The following is an 18,458-nucleotide window of genomic DNA, read 5'->3' on the forward strand; positions in this document are numbered from 1 at the left end:
TATAAATACCCACGTGTAACATCACTTTTAATGGAATGTATTCTGTAGTCCAACTCCATGAGTTACGTCCCCTTGACTTTTTTTTTTGGCATATAAACTGCCAAGTCATTCTTTATCTCTGTCAGGGTGTTAACACTTGTAGTAATATTTTCTAAAGTCTTTGGGTCTCCTTCTGTCGTACCACCACTGATACTGCGAAATCTGTTTCTGTTTTCCCGCTAATGGAGCCGAACAGCAAGCCTTAGCAATTTAGGAGCAGCCATTGTGCGTATGATCTCACAAACACGCATCTGTTCTTTTATTTCCTTTATTTCCAAATCCCAATGTTGACAGGTATGAACCATGTACACGTTTGTGCACTTAAGAGAGTTTGGTGAGTCTGACTTGGAACACTCATACGAGCAAACCTAATGGAAAAAAGATATGTGAAGGATTTCACTGCTTTGCAACTTGGTGTCTTGACCAAACCATGAAAGACACCTGTGTGGACAGGAGTGCCTATGTACCTTTGATCATCTGTATACTGGCATGTGTAAAGAAGATGTGGAGCTACATAAAACTAATTGTAACTAAGAGGGTAGCTCACAGGAAGTGGAGGCGGGAGCTGAGAACATTACATTTGTATCTCCAGCTGTATATACATCACCCACAGTGACCTGCGAGGCTCTTCCTTCATGGCCCACTAGAATGAACCCCCAGCAGCCCACTGCCACCTCTTCATCCATCTCTCCCTCTGTTTCTCTCACTCCGTGTCTCTGTCTCTGAGTCACAATGCAGTCACCATCCTACACTGTGTGGGGAGACAAGGGCCTATGATGTATGAGTGTTATAAAGCGTGGGAAGAGTAAACCGCATTGCACAGAGATCTGTTTGTATGTGTGCCAGTGGATCCGAAGCTTACAGGTTAGCGATCCCTAGACGCCTCTGAATATATTTTATATACCGTGGCATACGTATGGGTTTTAAATTAAGCGGTTAAATGCGCTCCCAAAGTAACTTGGAGACACACTGAGAAGAAAAACAATGACGCATTCATCATCTGTGGAGTGAATGAAGTAGCTGCCGAGTGCTAAGGATGCACCAGAGCACAGCGGGGGCGATTTTCAGTCTTAATAGCCATGTGGGGGAAGGTTGAGGGGGTGGGGAATCCACTCCAGTCCGTTGAGGCTCTGGCAGTTCCCATAGGAACACTTTAGCCTGATGCCCAGCGCAACAGGGGTACTGGGAGGAAGACAGCCTGTAAACAATATTCAGCTGAAGTCAAAGTACTTCTCATCCGCTCTCAGCAGCTCTTTAGCTGCTGTGGAAATCAACAGAAACACAAAAAACAAGGCTGACTGGTTTGCAGACTGGCTGGCAGAGACTTCCGAAATAATTGCACGGAGTTGTTTGACAAGCTAAAAAGCACGTGGAGTTGTGTGGCCGCTCGCGCAATCACTGTCTGAGCACGCAGGCTTTATCAGCAGTCGTCTCCACCAAAGATGGATGTGTGTTGAGAAGTACAAAAACAAGTAAAGCCTTATTTCTGTGAGCTGTCAGTCAGGCTGGAGAAAAAGTAAGAAGAGCATCTGATCCCAGTGGTGAAAGACCTTTTGAGCCTTTTCTTATCGTTCCCTCTGAAATTGGGCATCCATCTTCGGAATTGAAATGTCTGGTTGGCTGACCTGCACCTGAAACCAAAGAGCCCACATGATATGTATTTATAGACAATGAGTTTGGGCAGAGAGCTTAAGAGATGGTGCTGCTGTGGAAGGTGAGGGGTGTAAATGGTTTGTGCTCCTGGGCTGATAGGGTTAAAGAGATGGCACAGCGTGACACTGATTCAACAGTCTGCTAGTGTGTGGAATTAATAGTCAGATTGGCTTGAGAGTGGATTGCAATTTGGAACATTGTGTGTGTGTGGGGGGGGTTCTGTTTGTTATATTTTCACCACATGAACTTGACCGATACATGGGTTTTTATAGAGCCACTGTCTGACAGACACTTCAGTGAAGTGTGCTGGCAGTTTGACATGTTGGTCTCATATTTAAATATGTCTGAGTCACATTTCTCTAACCATCACTCCCTCTGTGTACCAGTGCCAAATATTGTGCAACCATTGTGGCTTTTGCTGTAGCAGTCAAGATGCGTCTGAGCAGAGCCTGCACAGATCATTTAGATAATGGACACCTATGTTTGAAAGCCCCAAAGCCATTATTTCTACAGGTTGATACAGCCAACACTGGTGTGTATTCCATGTCTGAGAAGGGTGTTTATGTGTTTTTATTCCACTGTGATTTCAGCTTTGATATTATTTGAATATGTCTGACAAGAGAAATGATTCCAGTGCGGTGGGAGGACATTTTATAAAAACCGCAATGAAGGCTGCCTCATCCTGCCTGAAGGAAACGCTAACTCACCTAAAAGATTTTAAGCTTTTATGGAGAGATTTAATCAGAATCATGATCAGAAATACTTTATTGATGCCAGAGGGGAGATGGTTTTGTAAGAGTTGCTCATGTTGCTAGCAAGGCATTAAAGAAAGTGTAAAAATAAATAATATATATATATATATATATATATATATATATATATATATATATAAAAGTGTTTGTGTATATGTACAGTATACAACAGTATGTGACAGTATGTGTCCCATGATGCACAAAATGCTCTTTTCCAAGCCTTTTCTCTCTGACAAGAATAAAAGACTGGATGAAGTGGTGTAAGAACTGAGAACTTGCGATCCATATACATGTTGTCTGCAGCATTTGCACTTCTTATTAGATATCCGATGGGGAAGACAAGGGCTGCGGATAGGATTTGAACCATGAACATGGCATTTTATTGAAGGGAATGGTGGTTTTGTACAGCTCAAGCCTTATTTTCATAGTTCTGGCCATCATTTATATTGGGAATAATAAAATTGTACTCAACAAGTTCATCTCAAAGTTCAGCCAAAAAAAGTCACAAAGGGCAAGAAACACAGTAGGCATGTTAAGTCAGACTATCACACAGGTTTTAAACAAACCGCCAGGTTCAACTGTGACCTACGATGGTTAGTTTGTCTATGCAATGAGTGATTTTTTTTCAGAATTGCAGATGTGCTCAATTTAAAGTTAATATCCTTCATCTAAACATGAGTCTGATAGTGAGTATATTCAGTGTATTTCACTGGCCACACTGTTGCACTGGGTGACACGAACACACACTGTAGTTCCCACATGCTATCGTCCTGCTGCCCCAAATACTCAGTAGAGCACCAAATGTGGATTAATCCTCTGCTGAAAATAGTCCCCAACAAATGCACTATTTCCTCCTGTTTGAGCAACATTTGCTATAAACTGCAGTGGCCAGCTGTTTTAGGATATTAATGAACCTTTTTTTTTCTTTTTAAAATATTTAAATTTTCAGCAAGAACTAAGCGGCTGTGGCTCAGGAGGTAGAGCGGGTTGCCCGTTAATCAGAAGGTCAGCGGTTCAATCCCCCGGCTCCTCCACGCTGCATGTCGAAGTGTTCTTGGGCAAGATACTGAACCCCGAATTGCCCCTGGCGGCTGTTCTGCCAGTGTGTGATTGTTAGTTTCTGATGGAGCACTTAGGCTCAGTGTATGAATGCAGATGTAGTGTAAAAGCACCTTGAGTAGTCAAAAAGACTAGAAAGGTGCTAAACGGAGCATTTACATCTTAATTGGCTTGAGGCTGAATAATATTATATATAAGGTATAATCAGTTAATAGGTTTGTCTTTTATAATATAGAAATGGTAGTGAATTTCTCACTACACCAGTCAGAGCAGAATACAAGTCTGATGAATTCAATAGCATATCTTTTCATAATGTCACATAGTGAATGATACCTCTGCTGAAAATAAAAAGAAATAGAATATAAATAACACAATATTATTCTCTCTTTTATAAGGAAACGTTCATGTGAGCAATTTCATTGACATATAATTCTAATATGTTGTTCAGTTTGACATAAGCCTATTGTTCTCGCTTTTCATTTCTCCCTCTCCTTTTATCTGTCCTAACATTTTTTCCCCCCTTTTCTGTTCCTGTCCCCTGTCATCTCCCTCTGCCCACCTCCCTCCTTTCACCACCTGTTATCTCCACCATGCAGTTGACTGCTTCTGTCCTCTGGGTGTCAGCACTCGCCTTATCCTTCATTCAGCCATCCAGCTTTGTGTGAATGAATCGCCCCATATCTGCCCGTGTTCCATGTTTTCATGATTATTTTCTTCCGTCTCGTTGTCTCTGACTTTATTACATTTTCCTCACCCTCCTTTTCTCCCTCCTCAGCTGCTGCTCGTCGCCACAATACTTGTCAACTTCAACATCATATTTCCCCCTTCCTTTCTACTCATCACAGCTCTTTACACGCACACACACACACTCTCTCTCTCTCTTCTCAATCAATAAATCTGCAGTAACCCTATCTATAAGAGCTCTGTGTGTGTGTGTGTGTTTGGATGTGTGTGATTTGGTCGGGCTGGGGGGTTTGGGGCAGCTATTGATGATTTCAAAGCTGCAGAAACTGGAGCTGTAACAGGAGATGCCCATCCACCCATCCCGCCTCTCCAAATAGGAGGCGAAGGTGACTTTCAGGAAGTTCGTTATAAATGCACACAGACACACAAAAATTGCACGATACGTGCATGGACCCAGTGAACTGCAAAGCCATGCTATGCACACACACAGTAAGTGAAGAGGAATGTGTGTGTTTTGGAGAAAGCTGAAGGTCAAAGTAAAGCAGGGATTTTAGGAGGTGAAGGAGGAAGGATGATTTTAAGGATTATTGAGGTGACGTGGGCTCCGCAGCCGCTCCTGCCACCAGTGGTGTTCCGACAAAAGACCCCCTCTGAATTATTAAGAACATAATGAAATGCCCTTGCAGAGGGACAAAGACAACACTGTGTTACTCTCCTCCCATTTTCTCCCCCTCCCAGAGTCTGATTATTGGGGAGGAAAGAAAAAAAAGTTCATAGTCTTGTCATTTCTTCTTTTTTTTCCTGCAGAAGAATGAATCTTATCTGTAAATGGACCCTCCCCCTCTTTCTCTCTCACCTTGCCAAAGCCTCCATTTGACAGAAGGAGCTACTGTCCTTTGCTCCAAACTGCAGTTAATCTTCCTCTCTATTCATAAAGCATATTTGTTCACAATAAAACCAGAATGATTCAGGAGAGCAGCTGAAGGTTATTCTGCTGAAAACACTGGAATTACACAAAAGGATTAATTTGGTTCACATTGGAATGACTGCTCTATGATGCTTGAATGGAAAAGCAAATTGGAGGCTAAGGGGGTAGTATTGGTAATCACTATGTACAACATTGGTTTGTGCATGCTAATTCAATCAATTTATGGTATCTACACTTAGCAAATGTAATTTTAAACAATGATTACAACAATGAACTTATTCAGAGATCAAACGGGGGTTCAACAGGGTCAAAGAACAGTCAAAGACCAAAAGACAGAAGAATTTAAATGTGTTAAATCTCAAAGTTTTATTTTATTAAAGGCCCACAACTGAATTTTACATAAGGTTAGAGGTCTGGAACAATGCAAGCACAACACAAAGACAGTCGATTAGTTGTCCTAAATGTAACAAAACCTTTCGAAATGCAACAGCCCATCATAAAAGTTAAGTTTTAGACTGGCATTATACTAAATATTTTCTTATTGTTAACAAAATCCCATCAATATGTTCTGACTTCCCAACCCTGTCTGTGGTACTCAGCTCACAAATAAATAGTTTCATTAAAAAGGGCTAAATAATTTCCTAAAACAGCTGCCAACTGTAGTTTTCTATCAAGCTTTACTTAAACAGGAGGAAATTGTGCATTGGTTAGGGAGTATTGATCAGCAGCAGATTAATCCACATGTGTATCTCTGGTGAGTATTTGGGGCAGCAGGACGGTGAATATGAGATTGAGTCAGAATATACCTTAGTGGGATGACAGAACATGTTGCCCAGTGAAAAAGTGTGGCCCACTGATGGGCTTTTAATAGTTTTTGGACAACAGCGTAGCTCTATGCCACAGAGGAAGAAGATACATCAAGCTTTGGACACACACACACACACACACACACTTTTCTCTAAATTATATTATTACAATAAGAAAACTATAGAATAGATCACTAGACTAGAAAACTAGACTAAAACTATACACAACACAGCATGTGGAATGAGCACACAGTTTTAGTAAGGTTGAATGTAGGCTATATCTGTCATTTTCATTGCAAACTTTAAAAAGGACATCTTGCTTCAGCCATTACAGATAAAGTTCAAATGTCCCTGAATGACAGTGACAACTTATTGTCATGGTAATGACATCATGCTTCACGTGTATCACCTGCTTTACACATGAGCGTAAGAAATGACATCTAAAGAAAGATTAAAGCCCCCTGAAGTTCATTCTCATGATATAACAGTGTTCAACAGACCAGTCAGTCAACAATCAAACCCCAAACGATTTAGCTAGCCTATTGGCCTTTACCAGAATTAACTTAGCTAAATTGGCATTAGCTCAGTTTAGTGCATGTGAACACAATGTGATATAATAATATCATCATGGCATGCTGAATACTGGACTGCTCAAAATTTTTTTGGGATGTATGGGCTGTGGGTGGCAGGGCTCTCAAGTTTTATCAAAAGTTTGGAGTGACATAATGCATGTTAGAGGAGGAGCCACTCAAATATTTGCAGCAGCGGGCCCCTCGGCCCCACATAGGCCTACTGTAGTATTGCAGAACTTGCCCTTCAATTACTAGTTACTTTAAAAAATAGGCTTTCAGAGAGTATAATTTTAATTACTTAACAGCTTATACAAGTCCAGCTAGAAGAACTACATCAGTTAGGCTAATTGACAAAAACTGAATTGGCATCTGATTTAGCGTTAGTCATTTTTCATGTAAAAACATTTCATGGTTCCAGCTTTACAAAGCTGATGATTTGCAGTTTTTACTTTTTATTTATTTATGTATTTTTTATTGATTTTGAGGTTTGGACTGACAAAACAAGCATGCAAGGTGTCAAGCAGAATTTATTACAATCGATTAATGGAGAAAATAATCAGCTGATTAATACTAAAAATAATCATTAATAGCAGTCTGATTAAAAAATAGTTCAACCACAACCAACATGCATGAGGAATAACAATCCAATGATATGATATATAGGCTAATAGTATAACAGTCATATAGGACATTTTTCTTTCTGCTTTGAGTAGGCTACTTTTATTTTTAATAGGCTACTTCTACATTTTCCTGCTTATAGCCTAATAACATACTTTTACATAACTTTTTCAATGCAGTACTTGAGTATTTTTACAGCGAGGTAGGCCTATTACTACTTTTATTAAAAGAAAAAAAAGAAAAAAGGATCTGAATATGCCTAAGTAACTTTGTTCACCACTGGGTGAAAAAGCCAAAGCTTCTGGTTTTAAGAGGTTGGAGAGTTTTTGTCTGCATCAGTAATCATTTAGCATGAATTTGGCTACAGGATACTCCACAACATCAGCTGCTCTCACTATCTTTGATCACAGGCAAGTGATTTCGTCCAAGAAAAAAAAAGATTCGGCACCTACAGTTACCGCGTCCATCGGTTCTTGAGCTTCCAACTTCCACTCACTCCGTACCGAGAAAGCTATGAACTCGGCAGAAAAATGATCGTCCATTAATTGTATATAGCGGGACAACTTCGTGGGCGTTATCTCTTAACTAACCTCTCAGCGTGAGAAATAAAAGGTGTGGCGAGTGAGCGTGTGAACTGGCTGAAATGCGTGTGTCTCACGGTGAATGCGCGAGACTTGAGAGCCCTGGTGGGCGGTAACACTATCATCTTCTCTGCTGTCTGTTGACATTGGTGCGAGGAGGAAGTTTATGGAGTGTCCAAAACAGAAATGGTTCCTCTCCTCTGGAGAACATGAATGTGCTGGCCATTTGTTTTTAGTGAATCATCTGTGGAGCATAGGGCCTGGCATAGTTGACTGGAGTGCAGGCGGGTTGCTAGCAGGCTGAGGTGAAGGCTGTTGGCTAGCATGCTGGCGACTAGCATGCTTGAGGCTAGCAGGGCTGAAAGCTAGCGGGCTGGGATTCAGGCAGAAAAGCGGACTGGGTTGCAGGGGAACATAGAAAGTCTGAGGCTACTCCTGTATCAAATCCCTTAACCAAGGTTTTGAGGAAAGTGTTACATGCCAGGGACAAGTCTGTCTCTCTATGAAAGCTACTGACTGCCTTGCTCCATATGCCCCAGAGCACCACCAGTTCACAAATTAAATTACACAGTTCTTTAGAATATGTGTCCCCTGGGTCCATTTTGGTCAGTTGGGTTTGTCACAGCTTACCAAGCACAGACACAGAATAACAAGGGGTTTGGGACCCAAATGCAGGACATTTGGCAGAGAGGGTTTAGTTTTATAATGTTTATTGAACAACAAAACAAAAGATGAACAAGCTTATGGTAGGAGGAAGGCAAGTGTCAAAGGCAGGTGACCTAAATACACAAAAGAGGGCAGGATGATTAGATACAGGTGGAACACATTAGGGCAGGACACATAATCAGCCAGACACACAAAGACAGGAAGCAAAGTTCCACAAGACACACAAGGAAAGATACTTTCAAAATTAAACAGGAAATCACAATCAAAACCCAAAACCATGACACTGGGGAAGGTCTTAACTAATTGCCCTTTCGTATTACTTTCATATTACGTTTCACTAGTTATAAATATGGGGGTGTTTTTATATTTTCTTGCTCATAATAACCAGGACTGTTTTGAAATGAGAAACCCTTTGATGTGAATAATTGTAGACAAGTCTTGGCCTGCAATATTATCCAGTTACAAAAAATATGATAATTCATTACAGAACAGAATCCAACTAATCATGAAATATGAGGGCTCTGATTAAATCTTAACAAACAACGGCCAAAAACTGCAACAACAAACAACATTTTCTCGAGACATATCATGTCACTAGCTCTCCTGACTTTACTGGGGAAGATATACAGGCCTGTATATAATTTGCTTGGATCTCCATAACAACATGCATAGAGAGATTACCGCACAGCACGGCAGCTCATTGTGCTCATAAGGAGTAAGACTATTGGCATGATGAGTAATTGAAAAGTCTCAATATCTCATAGCAGCTTTGTGTTTGCGCTGATAGTTGAAATTGCCATATTACTGGTCCAATGAGTTGCTGTGTTTTGTTTGTGTTGTTTTGTCGGTGGTTGGTCAGTTTCTGCATGCATTGGACTGGTTATGCGCTGATTGAGTGTGGTCACACAAACATGAGCAAATCCAATTTCCCAGCCATAAGTAAACACTTATGCCACACTCGGTCAGTTTGCTGACAACGAATATTGACTGTGATCACTGGTGCCTGCTAATGTCATTTCGGAAGAGAAAGGAAATCGTTTACAGATTTGAACTTTTTTCTCTGCAATCTTTCAAGGTTTGACTCATCACGCTGACATCATGAGATTACACACAGCTGTAGAGGAAGTGTGAGTGTGTGTGTGTGTGTGTGTGTGTGTGTGCGCATGTCTGACTCTTTGATTGAATCAAGTGCCGTCCACGATGCCCTCACTCATCTCGGCCCACACCCCAAAGGAAATTGACTTGCGAGTAATTAAAAACGTGTGTGTCTGGATGTTGGCCAACTTCATGTTCTATTCATGCAGATTAATACATATTTGTCGTTGCCTGTGGGGGCTGAAAGGCATCTGTCTGTTCCATTAAACATTCATGAGTGTGCAGGACACAGAGAGAGAGAGACATTCGGCAGCTTTTCACCCGCTCCTCCTCATATCAGCACACATCTTAATGGTGCGTATTAAATCTCAATGGCCAAACAGGGAATTTCACAGTGACAATGGCATTCATCACACCTCTGTTTTAAAGGAAAAATCTCAGCTCAGATCCCCTTTCAGTGTTGCACTATGCATCAGTTGCAGCTTACTTTTTGGTGTACTCACTTTACCTCTGCTACTCTCATCTGCACTGTACATCTGCTTTGATACATGCTGTTCCCCTACCTTTCTGGCAAACAGACAATTCATATGTATATGGATATTTACAGTGAAGACAGTTTGCTTGGTGTAGGGGCTAGGTAACTATTTTACATCAATAACAGCCAATCAGATTGCACAGGGTATACATTGGGGTGCAATGCAATGTTCTGTATCTGTATCTGTCAGTTTATGTCACTAAAAATAAAATTCTGCGCCTCATTTTCGGCATTAAATAGTTTTCTACTGCTATTTATTCATGCATATATCTACAAATTTACCTGCCAACAAAATATTAAAAAAGCACATTTAATAAAACATGATTTATATTTGAACTTTTTTAAAAAGTGTTGGAAGTCAAAATTGACAATAGAGTGGTAGGTAAGTCAGAATATTGCATGATTTTCTTTCTTTATAGAAGTCTTAGGCCGATTCTGTAAATTACGAATGCTTTCAAAAATAGACATGTTAGATTATATTTATCAATTTATGAAATGCAACCTGAGAGAACAGCAGAAAAATCTAAATACAATCATTATTTGGTATGTCCACTCTTTGTTTTCAAAACAGCATCAGGTTCACTTGCACATAGTATTTGAAGGAACTCGGCAGGTCGGTTGGCCCAAACATCTTGGAGAACTAACCACGGTCCTTCTGTGGGTTTAGGCAGCCTCAGTTGCTTCTTTCTCTTCATGTAATCCCAGACAGACTTTATGATGTTGAGAGCAGGGCTCTGTGGGGTCCATACCATCACTTCCAGAACTCCTTGTTCTTCTTTACATTGAAGATAGTTCTTAATGACTTGTGTGTTTGGGGTTGTTGTCATGATGCAGAATAAATTTGGGGCCAGTCAGATTCCTCCTTTATGGTACGGCATGATGGATAAGTATCTGTCTGTACTTCTCAGCTTTGAGGAGACCATTAATTGATGATGTTTACACTGAGCCAAATATTCAATATTTGTTTCTTTATCCTTTTGATTTAGTTTTGTTAATTTTATGGGCTGCACCATACAGAAAAATCAAGTAAATATTCAAGATGTTTGTGTATCATTTTATGAATATTTCCCCAAAATTCAGCCTGACACACACATTTAGTGTCTTTAGAAGGCTTTGGAAAAATCAACATACAATATGAAAGTTTGAACAATGTTTGGCTCCAGACCATGAGTTTGTAATGACTGACCCACTGACGGTCTAAAGGGTTTAGAAGTGGAACTGCTCAAATGTCGATCCCATCATTAGGTGGCTTCTGTTTGTTAATCTGGTTCCTGGTGTGTTCTGCTTGTTTTATTTTTATCATTAATGTAGACATGATGCACAGCCATGTAATCACACATTTCCTGGCTTCCTTTTATCTGTACTGAACCAGTACTGTATATACAGTGTAAAGGAGATGTTTCTTCACACAGCCTACACTCTTTGGCAGCTCTCCAAATCTGAGACTTTACATGCTTCTCTGGGTGATGAGAAAACTCCATCAGATGATTGAAAACATTGTACATAAAAAAAATAATGCTGTTCGTAGTTGATGAAAAATAAACTTTCACTGATGACTGATTTGAACCTCTTGATCTCCGGTGGCCTCACCTGCTGACACACTTGGTAGATACAGTTGGCCCATTGCTTGGCACTGTCTGATCAAGGGTTGACCATAATACAGTGCTTTATAAATGACCACTGCTGTTTGTGTGTGTTTCTAGGTGGCTGGAGTGCGTGGGGTCAGTGGGCACAGTGCAGCAGCAAGTGCGGAGGCGGGATTCAAACCCGGACTCGGGCTTGTCAGTCACCCTTGGAGGAGTCCTACCTCTGTGAGGGTGTGGTAGAGGAGGGCCGGCCCTGCAACTCACAGCCCTGCACGGGTGAGCTCCTCACACTCTGTGTGTGCTCGTGTTTTCTGTACATCCATGTCTATCAGTGAGTGCCCTTATTACGCTTTGCGGTAAAATATGAGCATTTGGTGCGTGCAAAGTGTGTGTTTACAGCTATTTTTACAGCTATCTTGTTCATCTGCCTGTGTGTCCATCCTCTATAAGTCAGTGTTTTGACTTAAGGAGTGCATGTTGGAAAGGGGACTTTGATCGATGAAAATAAAGACATGGTCAAGCTTTCACAAGACCATGCATGCACAGTATGTCAACATCAATACACACTCACAAAAGGTTAAAAGAACCCAGAAAACCAAGATCTGAGTCCTATTATGTTGACGATATTTACCAAGTAGCTTCAGTGTTTTCATTGACTTGTTTCACTGCTTAGCTTGAAGCTTTCTTCATTTGTGCACAGCAGCACATTTCTGTCTGACAAACAGCTCAAACAGCAAATTGTCAAATTGTTGTTCATATGTGGGGTTTTTTCAGCTAGTCATGCCATCAAAGGCATTTGAAGTCTCAGATAAACATTATTATACAACAGCACATGAACACCGACAGCACAACAAAAGTCCCAAGTTTGGCTGATGCTGTTCTGGGTGACCAATCACGTCACGGTTGTGTCCCAAATATAAGCCGTTGATGAAGGACCTCTGGTTGCTAACCCCCGCCCCCTCCTCCCCCCCCGGCCTTGCCTCACCCCCTTTAGGCAAAGGTCGCCATCTCTCTCGCAGCCAGTCGCTTCGCTCAGTGGACAGCCGCAAGCGTGATGACGTAGACAAGGCCCGCAGCGGACAGCAGAGCCCTCAGCCAGGTAAGACAACGGGACGCAGAGGGATCCCATGCATCAGTCACAGTGGCAGCTTGGGTGACCACCACACTTGTACAATATATACATAATGACAACCACAAACTAGAGAGCTGCACTCACTTTTACTGTACACATCTATCAAAATCTCCCAAAGTAGCGCCTCGTCCGCTGTGGACTAATTCCAACATGGACCCTGACTGAACATAGTGAAATTGTATTTCATGTGAGGTCATAACAGGACACTGTGCCCTGTCTGTAAAACACTTGATCAAATGGAGTCCTCCCTCTCTGTTAAAGTGATACTTCACCTAAAATCAGGAGTAGCAAGCATGCAATCCTCTGTAGCCTAAAAGAAATAATTCAACAAATTGGGACATGCTTATTCACAGCTTTCTCTTTCCAGGAATTAGATACTATGTCATGACATGGTGTCTCATGTCTGTTTGGTAAGTATGGAGCTAGAATCAGGATGTATTTAGCCTGGCTTATTATAGTGACTAGAAGCAGAGAGAAACGGCTATCCTGCCTCTGTCCAAAGTACAAAAGTGCACCTACCAACACTGCTAAAGCTTAGTGATTCATTTCTTTTGTTTAATCCCTACAAAAATAAAAAAACAATGCAATGAATGAGTAAGGATTACAAGATTAAACAATAAGATCCATAATTAGTGAACTGTAGGTGTTTATAGATGCATTTTTTAGCTTTGAAGAAAGCCAGGCAAAGTGTTTCCCCCTGCTAAGCGAGGTAGTCTAATAAAGTCTCCTGGCTTCAGCTCCGTACTTAATGCACAGTGGTATCAATCTTATCATCTAACTCTCAGAAAGAAAATGAATACATGTTTTCCCCAAAATGTTGAACTATTTCTGTGTAAGGTGTAAGGCTATAAAACATTTGTGGTTGGCTTGTTCATAGAGGCGAGAGGCTGTGATCAGTTTGGATTCGTGGCAGTATTTAGGCATATTGGATGGGCAGAGGAGAAGCGGATCATGTTGCAGGAATGGCTTCTATGGACAGTTTGATATTTGTCCACCATTAAAACTTGTCACTATTGGAACTGAATGAATCTAAACTGACTATAGCTACTGCTCGTCAGTGAGAAGTGAAGTGCAAACCTTTCAAGCCTACAGGGGATGCAGGTTTGATACAAAAAGGTAGATTTGGTCTGAAATGTCACTTTAATTTGCCAATTGATCCCCTTCATCCTTTTTAGTTCTCTTCTCCCTGCTTCCCCAGCTGTGACTGCCCAATTTTCCTTTTATTGTTAACTGACCCATTGAATCGGCAGTCATGGCCAGTGAAAAGATGACTGACATATCCCAAGCCAGTGGCATTCACTTCCCCTGGAAGTCAATGCGAAGGATATGACATCAGAGCCCCACAGATGAAGATGGATAAGCAGAACAGAAGCTGGGGTCCATTTCAGGGGCCGCCTCCTTTGAAGGATGCAGTATATGAAGTTGGTCAGAACATTATACAGGCTGGACCTGCATCAACTTTCCAAATTAGATGGTCTACAGAGGATTTAGGCTTTCTTTCAAGTTCCTGTCATCGTCTTTTCAAGTGACGCGCGTGCAATGGCTTGCAATACTAAGGGCCATCAAGGACCACCAGTTATGTCTGCAAAAGAAGGAATTTATCAGCCATATTTGGAGGAACCTTTGGAATGGGACAGCTTCATCCCCCTGAAATATTAGTTCTTTGAAGGAGGCGGCCCCTAAAATGTGGCACAGCTAGAATGTACCCTTAAATGCACCACAGCCCTTCTTCTTTTAGCCACAGAGGCTGCATCCTGCATGATAATTAGTTATGGCCCTTTCCATTGTCTCCCTCTATCCTCCTATCCTTTACCTACCCTACCTCCTCAGTAGACTCAGCTTCAGGGGAGGAGTGGTCAGCGTGGAGTGTGTGTTCTGCCACATGTGGGGAGGGCTGGCAAGGTCGCACTCGTTTGTGTGTATCCTCCTCCTACAGCACCCAGTGTAGTGGGCCACTGCGAGAGCAGAGACCTTGCAACAACTCTGCTGTTTGTCCAGGTAAGCCCACCCCCCACCCCCTACCCCCCATCCACCTTCCTGCGCTCACACCAGCCCGAGCACGAGATCCTCTCCCCTCCTCACTTAGCAAACGTGTGGCTCCTGGGGGGATTTCTACGCTCACCATGCAGAAGGGGCTTTGTCTGCAGTTGATTAAAGTTGAAAGATTCACTACAGAGATTCACAGAGATTTAATTGTGTTCTCAGGCTCTCCTACATGCAGACAGGCAGGGAGACTCCTCAACTCGGAAAGCAATATTATCACAAGACAGTGGATCAGTATAGATGATCCCAGTAAAGGCAAACAGCAGAGTAACTTATAATATTCAATACAGTTCAGTGTCTCAGTGAAGTTGACTTGTGGGATTTTGGTGTGTAAAGGGGGCCTGTGTTTGTCTGTCTATAAATCATATCCTAGCTGCTCTGTTTGCAGTGCACAGCTCTTGGGACGAGTGGTCTCCGTGGAGTTTGTGTTCATCAACCTGTGGCCGAGGTTACAGGTCGCGAACACGAACCTGCACCCCCCCTCAGTTTGGGGGAGATCCCTGTGACGGCCCGGAGAAACAGACCAAATTCTGCAACATCGCTGTCTGTCCAGGTAAGGAACGCACTAATAACCGTGAAAAGTCATAAAGACTTAAACCTACACCAAACCATGTCGCTAATGTAATGTTGCTTGCCAAATGCTATGTAAAATTCAACATCTATCTCAAGCTCTCTTTTTTTAAGCCAAAGGTAGACTTAATGCATCCGTGTGGCATGATGTTAATCTCCTCGTGTCCATGAGGCGCTCACTGTTAGTGTTCAGCCCAAAACGTATGATGTTATGTGCTGACATCACATCAAAAGGTCTTCTGATGTGTACAACCGTGTAATTTGGAACAGCTTTTGCCTTGACTTCATACAAACTAGTTTTTTTTAAGCTTACTGAAACGTTAAAGCTAGTTCATTAATAAATATAAATGAAATGCAACTCTTAAAACTCTTAAAAACGCCTTTGCTTTAGTATTTTGTATCACCTATAATGGACCAAATGACTAACATTTGTCGCGTACTGTCTTGTCTGTCTTCCTTTTTGACTGTTGTTGGTGACCCTGGTCGTCCTCAGTGGATGGAGTATGGAATGAGTGGTCCAACTGGAGCTCTTGCTCTTCCTCCTGCTCTAATGGGACCATGCAGAGAACCAGGGAGTGTAACGGCCCCTCGTACGGAGGCTCTGAGTGCAGAGGAGAGTGGTTGGAGACTGTTGACTGCTTTCTTGGGGAGTGCCCAGGTATGAAAGAGACAGGGCCAGATCAAAGTATTTACTGTGGTCCAAAAATCTATTTCTTGCTCTTCCACAATAGATTTACCAGAAAGCTAAGAGCTACTATATGTAAATACATACGTCATACATCTTTTAGAATGGATTTTATTTTAACTAGACACTTTCCTTTCTGTTTCTGTTGTACGATGTGGCTTTTCAGTTCAATACTGAATAATTATGCCTACATAATCAAACCGCTTTTGGGACACTTGGCAATTAGCAGTGTGGTACCTGTGGGGTGCATTAATCTGGATTTTATTTCAGCCAACATTGAAGATGACATTTAGACAGCATATTTACATTTACATAATTAGAATTAAAAACAACAAATGCACATATTATAGAGATATGACACTTCTTAACATGAAAAAAATTTATAAATTTATCCACAGTATTGCAAAACCTACTTAGTAGCCTACTTGTCTGTGTTTAGCCAGAACTTAATGAAAGTCTTCACTAGCACAAACACAAACCGTTAAATCAAGGCAAAAATATTCACATGAACAAGCAATACTCTTACTCAGTACTTTTTTGGTACAGACGATATGTGGAGCCTGCCATATAGCTAACATTACCTAGACTGTATAAGTATTCTTTGAGCTGGCTGTTTGATTCAGGCAACGTTCTTATATGGTTCTGTTAATGGTCATTTGTGCTGCTGTTTTTCACCAACTCCTAGTGTTTAATAGAGGTTTAAATTAATGAATGTGTTCTGCTGTTTTCCAGACTGCCACCAGTTTTCATTAATTTCACAATGCTATAAGTTTCAAGTCCCTGTTAGTTTATTTGAATGCTCTAGGCAAATAAATACAAACCATTGGATATTTTTAAATCAGAACAGTAAGTAAGGCAAGGCAACTTTATTTGTATAGCACATTTCTACAACAAGTGCTTTACATAAAACATAAAAGCAACAGGGAAATATAAAAACGTTTAAAAGCAACATAGGAAAAGATTATATAAAGCAATGCAAATTCTACGGACTAGAAACATGTAGAAACACTGATGTTGTGTGTATGCATGACTGCTATGTGTGCGTTTCTGATCAAATCCTGTCTAACACTCTCATGTTGTATGCATTGTCAGTGGATGGTAAGTGGCAGCCGTGGTCTTTGTGGTCGGGCTGTTCTAAAACCTGTGGAGGGGGGAGCCAGCAGAGAAACAGGATTTGCTATGGGCCCTTTTTTGGAGGGCAGGCTTGTCCTGGAGAACGAGAAGAGGTCCGGCATTGTAACGAAAAGAGATGCCCAGGTCAGTGGATGGGAACACAGGTTGCTTTGTCAGCATTATTTCATTATGGTCAACTGATCAAATATCTTTGACCCGTACTGTAGCCAATTTTACATGATAAAGTTCTATGAAGCTCATTTACTCTCCGCTTGTGAATAGAACCTCATGAAATATGTGGCGAGGACAACTTCTCCAACGTTGTATGGAAGATGACTCCAGCTGGGGATACAGCAGCAGTACGCTGTCCTCCCAATGCCATGGGTGAGCTCACACCTTACCATCCGAAAGACTTGACTGTCCAACTGCATTTTTAGGAGTTGGATTAGAAACATGCTGTGTTGACTTAGAACCCTTGTTTCATGTGTCCACACACAGGTCTCATCCTGCGCCGCTGCACCCTGGACGAGGAGGGAATTGCCTACTGGGAGAATCCCACCTATATGAAATGCATTTCCAATGACTATCGTAGTATACAAACTTTGGTGAGCATTGAGAAGGAAAATAATCATATGAAGACAGTGATTGTGGCTTTCTTTAAAATGTGCCTGTCAGGGTACAAAGGTGGGAAATTTCAGTAGATTTTAATCATTCTGTTTCCACAAACATGCAGTAAGTAATGAAATGATGATTCCGCCCTAAGCTGTTACCATAAGCAGACATGATGTGTTGGTTGATTGTGTGTGAAATCTAACAGTGGACACTTTCTCTGTTAGACACGTGACCATTTGTCCAAAGCACAGCGAGGCCTCGTGGGAGATGGAGTTTCAGAGGTGATGACCAAGCTCAGGGTGACGTCCAGTGATGGGACCAGCTACAGCGGTGATCTGCTGGCCATCGTGGACGTGCTGAAGAACATGACAGAGATCTTCAGGAGGGCATACTATAGCCCCAGCAGTGCAGACATGAGGGTGAATTAATATACGGGTCTGCTAGTAATGTACCGCTTTTTGTAATGCAGTGTTAGGGCGCTTTCTACCCTAACATTATTACAGTTAAGGTGAAAACACACATGATAATATTTTATAACCTGAATTGGTCAAATTTAGAGGAATTAAGGCTCAAAAGCCAAAAATAGTGACATTTTAGGTATCAGTGTTCCTGTTAAAAACATATTAAAGAATAACACTGATGTTATTCTATATATGTATTTTTTTATGTGTAATGTTTGAGAACTTGTAAAAAGGGTCTTTGCTTTGTTTGTGTCATGCACAAGAATCC

At 41.5% G+C, this 18,458-nt stretch overlaps 1 protein-coding gene across 5 annotated transcripts in view; it reads left to right on the top strand.

The window, feature by feature from the left end:
• The window catches only part of adgrb1a (adhesion G protein-coupled receptor B1a), a 141,451-nt gene that overhangs the window by 54,861 nt on the left and 68,132 nt on the right, over positions 1-18,458 (top strand). For 4 of the 5 annotated variants that reach the window (XM_046045621.1, XM_046045622.1, XM_046045619.1 and 1 more), the window contains exons 3-11: positions 11,692-11,850; positions 12,569-12,673; positions 14,537-14,704; positions 15,138-15,302; positions 15,813-15,977; positions 17,097-17,261; positions 17,400-17,501; positions 17,616-17,722; positions 17,954-18,148. In XM_046045621.1, the coding sequence (XP_045901577.1) occupies positions 11,692-11,850; positions 12,569-12,673; positions 14,537-14,704; positions 15,138-15,302; positions 15,813-15,977; positions 17,097-17,261; positions 17,400-17,501; positions 17,616-17,722; positions 17,954-18,148 (1,331 nt within the window). The remainder of the gene's footprint in view (positions 1-11,691; positions 11,851-12,568; positions 12,674-14,536; positions 14,705-15,137; positions 15,303-15,812; positions 15,978-17,096; positions 17,262-17,399; positions 17,502-17,615; positions 17,723-17,953; positions 18,149-18,458) is intronic. The other variant, XM_046045620.1, reaches the window with a different exon arrangement.

The sequence above is a fragment of the Micropterus dolomieu genome, linkage group LG03, assembly GCF_021292245.1.
Source record: "Micropterus dolomieu isolate WLL.071019.BEF.003 ecotype Adirondacks linkage group LG03, ASM2129224v1, whole genome shotgun sequence".
In the NCBI taxonomy this organism is placed as follows: domain Eukaryota; kingdom Metazoa; phylum Chordata; class Actinopteri; order Centrarchiformes; family Centrarchidae; genus Micropterus; species Micropterus dolomieu.